The sequence below is a fragment of the Mixophyes fleayi genome, chromosome 4, assembly GCF_038048845.1.
Source record: "Mixophyes fleayi isolate aMixFle1 chromosome 4, aMixFle1.hap1, whole genome shotgun sequence".
NCBI classification, from domain to species: Eukaryota; Metazoa; Chordata; class Amphibia; order Anura; family Limnodynastidae; genus Mixophyes; species Mixophyes fleayi.
This window is the reverse complement of record NC_134405.1, coordinates 254,773,970-254,784,154: the sequence shown is the minus strand read 5'-3', so window position 1 is coordinate 254,784,154 and position 10,185 is coordinate 254,773,970. Positions and strand designations below refer to the sequence as shown.

The 10,185-nt window shown below is 40.5% G+C and overlaps 1 protein-coding gene across 1 annotated transcript; it reads right to left on the bottom strand.

Annotated features, from left to right (window-relative positions):
- Positions 1–6,972: 6,972 nt before the first annotated feature.
- On the bottom strand, positions 6,973–9,855 carry LOC142150813 (serine/threonine-protein kinase SBK1-like). Its single transcript, XM_075205997.1, has 3 exons — positions 9,741–9,855; positions 9,458–9,660; positions 6,973–7,821 (listed from the first exon to the last, which is right to left on the bottom strand). Exons 1-3 carry the CDS (start codon positions 9,853–9,855, stop codon positions 7,081–7,083), a joined length of 1,059 nt encoding a protein of 352 aa, XP_075062098.1. The 3' UTR covers positions 6,973–7,080.
- Positions 9,856–10,185: the final 330 nt, after the last annotated feature.

The window sequence follows — 10,185 nt, the reverse complement described above, 5'->3', positions numbered from 1 at the left end:
AGGAACTCCTGAGGCCGGAAGATTTGAAAATGGAGGAAGGTTCGGATGAAAGCCGTGGAGAGCAAAGAAAGGAGAAACTGACTCATGACTCAAGACTCAAGGACTCATGATGCAGGTTATTATGGGCGAACTCTGCACAAGGCAATAAGTTGACCCAGTTGTCCTGCTTAGCAGAGATATAACATCTGAGGAACTTCTCCAATTGTTGATTAGACCAGTCAGTGAGTCCATTGATTTGGGGATCATAGGCGGAAAACAATTTTAGATCCCTCAAGCACAACAGTAAGCTTTCCAAAATCTGGCCACGAACCGGGTCCCACAGTTGAATATAATCTCATCAGGACATTCGTGTAACCGGAAAATCTCCTTGATAACTTATTGAGCCAAGGTAAAAGCTGAAGGTATTCCTTTTAAGGCTACAAAGTGAGCAGCACAAGAGAGACAATCCATGACAACCCAAACAACAGAACATCCTTTGGAAGGAGGTAAGTCAGTAATTAAATGCATCAAAAGATGGCTCCAGGGATGATCAGGAATGGGAAGGGGATGCAACAGGCCATAAGGAAACAGTCTGGGGACCTTATTTTGAGCACTGACAAGACAAGGGGAAAAATATTTCTGAGCGGTGGACTGCAGGGAAGGCTACCAGTAGCTACGGGATATTAACTCCTTAATTCCTGATCCCATTTGAGGAGTTTACCATGTAGGTGAGAAGGTATGAGGGTCTGCCCATGAGGAATTTCCAAGTCCCTGGGTATAGTAGCTAGAAAACATTCAGTATCTAGAATGGGTCAATGCTTATCTTGTCCCTCCAAATCAGAAGAGTTAAATGAGCGGGCAACAGCGTACGCTTTTTTTGTTCTTTGACCCTGACATGAAGGTAATGCATATATTGATGAAGGAGAAAAATAAAGACCATCTAGCTTGCCATGGGATCAAGCAGGTCGCAGTTTGTAGATATAAAAGATTCTTATGATCTGTGTGAATTGTCACAGGGAATTGAGCTCCTTCTAAACAATGTCTCCACTCTTCTATTGCTAACTTAATAGCAAGAAGCTCCCCATCTCTATTACTATAATTCCTCTCTGCATGTTGAAGAATAAGAGCGGAGGTAAATGGCTCTTTCAGTAAGCCAAAAGCCTTAACAGCTTTGGATGGCCAATGTTTGGAGTGGTAGACTTCTTCAGACTTCTTGGTTAAAGTGGTAATTGGAGCAACCACAGTAGAGAATCCCCTAATAAATTGTCTGTAATAATTGGCGAATTCCAAAAAAAATAAAAATAAAATAAATCACTGGGCGGCTTTGAGACCGACGGGTTGGGGCCAGTTTAAGATGGCCTTAAGCTTCTCAGAATCCATTTGAAGCACGGAGCCCAACACCATATAGCCACGAAAAGGAAGCTGGTTCTTTTTAAAAACACATATTTCTAGCATACAGAATAATCAAAGTTGCCAGAGGAGCTTAAGAACGGTAGATACATGTTCGAAATGAGAGGTAATGTCAGCTGAGCATATGAGAATATCATCAAATAGAGGACTACGAAACGATACAGGATGTCTCCGAAGAATTAATTTATAAAATTTTGGAATACTGCAGGCACGGTACAAAGCCCGAAGGGCATCACTAAATTCTCAAAGAGACCGTCGTGAGTATTAAAAGCTATTTTCCACTTTATCACCCTTAATACGAATTAGATTGTAGGTGCCTCTGAGGTCCAACTTGGTAAAGATGTTGGCCCCTTTACTCCTATCGAAGAGTTCTGAGACCAAGGCTAACTGATACCTATTCTTAACGGTGAAGGCTTTAAGACCCGATAATCAATGCAGGGCGGAACCCTCCATCTTTCTGTTTCACAAAAAAAAAAGAATCCTGCTCCAGCAGAAGTGGAAGCTTTTCTTATAAAACCCCTTGTGTGGTTTCGTCGATGTACTCAAATATAGTTTGTGATTCAGATAAGGACAAGGGATAGATGCAACTCTGAGGAGGCGACTTGTCTGGTAATAGCTCGATAGTACAGTCCAGGGGCAGATGCCAGGGTAACTTGGAAGCTTCCTGCTCACAAAATACGTCAGAGCATGAGGCATACTGTGTTGGAATATCCAAAGATGCTGTAGGATAGAAGGAGGAATCCTTCTCAGCCAACTGCACCTTCTAAAGGCAAAAATAGTGGCAGTTGGGTCCCCAGGAAAGTACTTGAGCTTTCTGCCAATCCAGTGCTGGAGAATGAAGTCTGAGCCAGGGGAGACCCAAGACCTGAGGATTTATGACTTTAGGAATCACTAGGAAAGATATGATCTTGGTATGCAATGCTTTTATTTGGAGAGACAGAGGAACTGTTTGAAATCTAATGGAACCCCCCCTCAATCCTACTGCTGTCAATGACCGTGATTGAAACAGGTTGTCGCAATGAAACCTTGGGTAAGGACAGCTTCACTGCCATAGCAGCAGATATAAAATTCCCAGCAGTGCCAGAATCGATGAGGGCAAGTAGGGAAATCTGTTGAGTGGCATAACGAAGAAGTACACCAATAGAAGAGTTAGTATCACGCAATATTACCGGATTCTGGGACCTACAAGCTTAAGCGTAGGCTAGTGCGGTGGGAGTGTTCTCTCTTGATTCCTCTCCCTAAAATGGATATCAATTTGGTTGCACAGAGAGATAAGAGCATCAAGGGAGAGAGGAAGTTCACTACCTGTAAATTCATCCTTAATCCCTGACAAAACATGGCTACAAGAGCTTCATTGGTCCACTGTGACTCAGCAGCCAAAGTACAGAATTGAGCAGCGTACTCACAGAGAGGGAGCGATCTCTGATGTGAGTGAGGAATACCAGAAGCTGTGCTAGAAACCCAACCAAGTTCATCAAAAATCTTTTTAAAATTTTCCAGGAAGGAAAATGTGCAACAAGGGGTCGTTGAGCCCAAACAACAGAGAGGCCCATGCTAAGGCTTGTCTGGGCAGAAGGGAAATAATGTATGCAACTTTAGTCTTCTTCTCAGTAGGAAAGTTCTCAGGCTGCAATTCAAACTGTATTGCGTACTGGTTTAGAAATCCTCGACAGGCCTTGGGATCACCATCAAATTTAGAGGATTAGGAATCCTGAGATGGGATGCTGTGGTTTGGGTCACTGCAGGAGTTTGTGCCGGAGGCTAAAATTTCTGGCGGAGTGGCTTGTGAAGCCAAGGTGTTCTGCAGTGTATGGGGGCGAGTAGAGACACCCTGAATGTATTATAGAAGTTGAGCTTGATTCTTATCTTGCTCCTCTACCCGACCAAAAAGTTGCAAAGCAGGATGGAGTTTGCTTCCAGGAGTCCGCAGGTCACGACCCTCAGGGTAGCCCCCCTGATGTGATAGAGGGTAGATAGATGAATGCAGCTGGATAAACACAGGCAGGTACAGAGGTCGTGGTCAGTATACCAATCCAGGTCGGATACTCTCTGAGGTATACGGAGCTGAAGACAATACAGAAAGTGAGACCAGTGAACAAGCTGGGTCAGATACTCTCTGAAGTAGGTGGTGCCAAGGATAATCCAGAAAGTGAAGTCGGTAAACAACCAGTGTCGGATGCACACTGAATAAAGCAGCACAAGGGTTAATCCAGGAAAGTAGTCAGACAAATCAGGAGAAATTCACTAGGAGCCGATAACCAGAGAGCACAGCAGGAGACAGAAGCAGGGATTAGCAACCTGTTACTCTGACACAGGCAGTGTGTCAGAGTGGATCTTATATAGTGCAGGGAGTTTCAAACTCCCCGCTCAAAGTGACATGATTGCACCACCAAGCAGGAGTAAAGAAGAGAGTGCTGTGATCAGGATCGTGGAGCAGGTAAGTTCCACAATGTTTTAATACATAGACCCATAGTCTGCAACTCATGGGGTTGTCTGAGCATTTTATCTGTATTAAATATACTTACCTTCTTTTCTTATCTACTTATCTGCTTCTTTCTTTTGTCTTCTTTGGCTGCCTGACTCCTCTCGGCTGCTCTCCACTAAAAGCATTGTGACATCACGACACTGCCAGGAGCCAAGCACATTTTAAAATGCGCTGCTGAACAGTAGCAATTCAGACCTGTAGGATAGCTGGGTAACAAGCGGTCGTTGTGCCTCATTCAGAGACATTATCAATGTTTAATCTGCCACAATGCCACCCCCCAAAGCCCAGTGACGTAGGCAAATGCCTAATGGTGGCACCAGCCCTGCATACAAAGCAAAAATCTAAAGGAATAACAGGATAATAATGATAATTATGTATTCTCTATAGATTAAGGAACAGCAGAACAAAGCATAATTGCGATGCTTACAGTGCTAACATACATTGAGAAAGGTTAATCTAATTACATTAATCTACTAGTATGGTTCCCAAACGTTGAACCATGTTAACAACAGGGGTTATGGTGACACTATGATTTGTACAGAAGTTCTGTAAATAGATTACTAGGATAAGCATATATATTGTACACATAGTGTACTTAATACACATAAACATCAATACTGACCATTTTGCAAGACTAAATGCTGGTAAAACCATTAATAGATATCACCTACTGTACCGTTCACACAGAATTAAGGTTCCTCAAAACTACTGTCACACCACTTTTAATATGCCCAAACACCATGCGTACTTGGAAGCGTTATATAGTTGGGCCAGGTAAGTACTATGTTTGAGAAAACCTGGGAATACCTGGTCTTGTAGTCTAAACAAGGTAACCTGCATATATCTTACATGAGATACGCCTGGTTGATACTCCACTTCAAAATAATTATCAAGTCCAGAACCATCCAAAGACCATGGAGATGTCATTATATAATACCGGTTAAGTACCCCCACATGACCTACAATTTCCGCGCACTGAATCATAAAGGACCATACATACAAATGTGAAATTGAACTTGATAAGGTGGAGACAATCAAAACTCTTAGCCTCACAACATATGTAGAATTAGAAGACACAGAATTTGTATATTACTGTACTTAATTTCATTTCTAACCAAGCTCTAGTTCTATGGATAAATGCAAAAAGGTCAGTATTTATGTTTATGTATATTAATTACACTATGTGTACAATACATATGCTTTTCTTAGTATTTTACTTATAGAACTTCTGCACAAACCATAGTGTCATCATAATCCCAGTTCAACATTCTTACGTTTGGGAACCATACGAATACATTAATGTAATTTGTAATTGAATGAAAGGGTCTCCCAACATTCCCCTAAGCCAGGACAAATCTCCTGGTTGACGGGACAGAAAGTTAGCTCCCCAGAAGAAAGACAGCTCTGTCTAAATCAGAAGATGGGATATAAAATTAGTGATAAAATGATGAGGAAAATCTAGTTAGTTATGTCTGCTGTAACTGTCACTGGTCCTGCTCCAGTGTATGAATCTGCAAACTATACAAGGCTTTTCAGTTTCATAGGAAACTAACAAGCCAATCATATACATTTTACAAGGCCCATACAAGCCCAAGAGACTTAAGCATGTTCTTAATAAACAGTTTTGCTTTTTTGATGGGTAGAACAGACAACATCCTGGACAAATTTAGTATTGAGGTATAAATACACAAGTTATTTCTGACCAAGGGCATAACTCCATAGCAAAACTTTGGGTAGAGGGCGGGCAATGCAGCTGTAACTTTACAGGCTTCTGAGCATGCACAGCCTGCACATGAGCTTCTCAGAAGAGGACTTTGCGGTACCCTCTGGGGTTATGTGGGAGCCTTGGGAGATGCAGGGCATGTCCTGCGGTGGCCATGGAGTGGGCGGCCTCACCTCTATGTCCCACCTAAACTGCACCCACTGTAGTTCTGCTACTGTTTCAGACACATCTATACACAATTACAACTATACCTCATATGTCATGATTAACTCAGGATAGTCCTGGATTTTGCCACTGGATATTTTTTTCCGCAGTTCTGGGGGATAAAAAGGATGTCCTTGGCTGATAGAGGGCACAGCCATAGGCCACAGCCAGTCAGGACAAGTGGATGTTCATGTTCCATCCGTCATCGCCAATGATGGCTAACTCTCCTCCATTTTTCCCCTCCCCTTCTGCTCCTCTTCCATTTTTGACTGTGTAGGAAGCAGAAAGGAGAGTCTCTCTCCTACTGCATTCAAGCTTTGCAGATCAGGTAAGTGTAGTGGTGGTGATGAGCTGCGTGTGTGTGTGTGTGTGTGTGTGTGTGTGTGTGTGTGAAAGACGGTAATAATACAATGTGTTTGTGGAGGGTACTGTCACAGTGTGTGTGGGCGCGGGTTTAATGTAATGTGTGAGTGACAGATGGGTATTAATATAATGTGTGTGGGAGAGGTATTAATGCAATGTATTTGAGAGGAGTTTTAATGTAATCTGTGGTGAGGAAATCAATGTGTATAGTGCATGGGGGTATTAATGTAATGTGTATACAGTTATGTATTAACATTGGGCAAATAATGCAAATTACAGTAATCTATTATAATGAGATTTGCTTTCGATACACTGTTGGTGAACAAGAAGAATGTCTTCTGTAACATATAGCAACCAATCAGACCTTTGCTTTTCTTTTCCTAAACATTGCAAGAAAAAAATACTATTAAAATCTGTTTGGCTGCTTTGTCTTATTCACTGTGCAGTTGTCAGTGTGTGTGGTAGATGTATTATATGTTTTGAACATGTTCTTCATTGTAATTAAATTAAGTCCTATAAAATATGGTTTAACCATTTGTTCTCTGTAACTGTATCCATTGACACTTCACAATCCTGTCTTCACACATTTCATATGTAATTAAGCTTTGTATAACAAATTATAATAACAGATGCCAACTGTCTTTAATTTCCAAAGACAATCCCAGATCTTAAAGGTTTGTAACTATTTCCTATACAGACCAACTGCACAATATAATGTCACCAAAGTGTGTGCAAAATTACTTTAAAATTGTGGCAACTATGTATTAATCTGTCAGTGTACTGGAAAACAATCAGAATGTGTTGCAATACTCACGCTAGCAGTAGACTGCACTGGCTCAAAATCTTGTTGTCCACTTGGGGAATTCGTCTACCAGGATCTTTTTCAATACATGTCCAGTGGTCCTATCACCAGCTCTTAAGGAATTTCTACTTCAGACCCGAGAGTGAGAGTAGTTGTTTCTTCCAGGACCACTAGGGCTGGATTGCAGAGATCCCTTCCATATGGTGTTGTTGTGTTGCCCTCCTGGTCCTGTTCGATTACAAACTCCTGGCTGTCTTCAACAATTTCTGTCATCACATCCACTTGCTCTTCTACAACCTCCATGCCGTCGTTTGAAAGGTTTTCAACTTTCCAAGGAACATTAAGATAGTTCAGGACAGAAAGAATCGAAGGCCGAGCAGCACAATCATGTGAGAAGATCTTGTTAAACATGTTTAAAGCATCCTTTGTAAAGTTCTCCCAGTAACCTGGTGGAGGAATGAGGTCTTCGTTTTTTTGCCAGTTGATGTAGACCTTGTACCTTATGTCGCCCTCCAGAGCTGCATTCCAGGGGAAGTGTCCTATTAGAGCAATGAACAGGAGAACACCAAGAGCCCAGGAATCTATAATAGGATTAAGGATCAAGTATTCATCCTGCTTCAAGTCACACAACTCCGGAGACATAAATGGAATTATATGTGACAAAGAGGACACAAGACTGCCTACATTCTTGGTTAAACCAAAATCACAGAGTTTAATGTGATAACAATCGTTGTCCATGAGCAACACATTATCTGGCTTTAAGTCCAGGTGCACCAGTCCTCTGCCATGCATATAATCAAGAGCTCTGGACAACTGCATTGCACATCGTTTCACTGCATCTTCTGGAATGCCGACCTGTACAAGGAGACAGAAAAAAATTACGAGACATACTTGCACAATACCCTAAGATATGAAAGTGTATCATTTGTAATTAATCTAAAGATAATATTTCAAACTCCATGCAAGTTTGAAGTATAATAGGCTTTTAGGGGCGGATTCAATTTAAGAACATTGCAGATGTGCTTGTTTTACGTTACTACGGTAAAATGTAGGGCACTTCTATGGGGCACGAGCAAAAATTAGCGTTACTTCTGTAAAGAATAATATATATGTGCGAGGTGACTCACAGCCCATCCGGAGCACCTTGCGCAAATATTTTGAGAATTTAATTCCCCCTTAGCATCATATTTTTTCAGTTGCGGTGATGCTTTAGGGTTTACTAATGAATAAATTTTAAATGCACACTATCCCTATTTTGTTAAGCTTACTCAAATGATTTTTTGAAGGGAGTTATATATAAATATTTTTCTATAACAATTACTACAGGAATTCCTTTTGTACATTCTGTGACAGTGCTGCAAACAGCAGTTAAACAGTCGATTTGAAGCTCCGCCATTGTTCTTCTTGGCTATAAAGTTAAACCCATATTCTTGTGTATGTGAGAGAAAACTCCTCGACTTCCATCTGCATCACTCCCCCTCCATACTGTATATAGAACTACGTTATTCTTTATCAGACAATTGTTTGTAGTTGAGGAGGCCAAAAGTAAAAGGATAGGATGTAGTAAAAGGGACCACATAGGACAAGTTATGGTATCCAGCTGTGTGTAAGCAAATTTAAAAAATATATAGCACATATGTATCAACAGGGAACAGAAACTGCAACATTTCCGGTAGTAAGGTTGGCAATTTTATTTGATTACATCATTTAGTGCCGACGTTCTTTTTTTTATAGGTTTTTTCCCCACTACAAATGTCACAGCAAGGAGGTATGGTGTGGATGCTCAACACCTGATCATCTCATAATATGAGACTAGACCGTTCACACACAGACGATACTACAGAGCAGAAGCATCAAAACAAGACATTAAAGGGTAGAATCAATTAGACACATTGTTCTTTAGAACAACGCAGCCGCCTATTATTATTGTTAATGTGGAATGACTAAGCATTATTACCATTACTACGGTAATTTCTCCTCTGATTTTTGCTCACATCTCTGAGACGTGAGCAAAAATCAGCTGAGAATTTACCATAGTAACAGTAATAATGCAGAGCCATTACCACAGTAACGGTAATAATGTGCAGCCATTACCACAGTAACGTAAAAAATGTGCAGCCATTACCACAGTAACGGTAATAATGTGCGGCTTGCATTGTTCTAAAGAACCACACACCTGTTTGAATAAACCCCCTATGTATAATAAATATAATAAAATATTTTTTTAAAAATGAGTATACGCTCCCAGTGAAATAACTTGTAATGTTCAATTATTTAACACCTAGATTTAAACAAAATCATGCTTGGTAGCAGTTTTAAACTGCAGGACAAGATTGGCGGTTTATTGGTCCAAGATGCTTTTTACAGCAGTGGTGTTGGTGATTAAGCCCAATATGTAGAAAATTGTATGTTTATTATAGTTGTTTTTTTAAGTAGCTGTAGGACACAGTATGTTGATATGGAAGATAACCTAAAAATATTCACTTCTTACCTTTGCTTTGATTAGATGATGAAGGGTCCCTGCAGGTGCCAGCTCTTGGGCCATGACATAATAATCCATAGTGTAAATGAATACTGGATAGGTTTTTATAATGCCATGGTTGTTAGAGAGGGAAACTGACATAGAAAGTTCCTTAAGGAAGGCTTTGAGCTTAGTTCTGTCCTTTCTTACAAGCTTGATGGCCATTGGTTCACCTAAATATAAAGGAGAATAGATGTAAAATCATTCTAGACATTTTATGGCATAAGAGTCTATAGTAAGGTTGCTTACATACCTGTTTTCTTGTCATGGGCGAGCAGAACCTTACCATACGTCCCCTGACCAAGTCTCTTGATGACTTGGAAGTGGTCAGAGAGCTCCTGCATCTCCAGAGTTTGAAGGACATGCATCTTGGAAGTGGGTTTTGTATGTCCTTTAACTGAAGACCCAAGATATATATTCAAATGTTAGCTAAATTGAAAAATTATTTATAAAAAGGTTTCATTTAAGACACTTTCAAGAAAGCACAAGCTATCCCGCTATATGGAAATTAATTTATTGCAGATTTATTAACGAGAGGGAACAGCCTAATTATTTTCAATGGCACGCTACAATCAAATATCACCAACTAAACAGAGAACAGCTTGAAGTATCTAGAGTAGCATTAATAATGCAATTTTCAGTGTGGTCACATCCCTCTTGCACCAGTTTTAAAACTATTTATCAACATAAGGAACCTC

Bases quoted from the DNA above. Each gene is read 5' to 3' on its own strand.
- LOC142150813 (XM_075205997.1), bottom strand. From the start codon at position 9,855: ATGCATGTCCTTCAAACTCTGGAGATGCAGGAGCTCTCTGACCACTTC. The intron at 9,661-9,740 runs GTATGTAAGCAA...CTTTATATTTAG, and splicing joins CGCCCATGACAAGAAAACAG to GTGAACCAATGGCCATCAAG. The intron at 7,822-9,457 runs GTAAGAAGTGAA...CTCCTTGTACAG, and splicing joins ATCATCTAATCAAAGCAAAG to GTCGGCATTCCAGAAGATGC.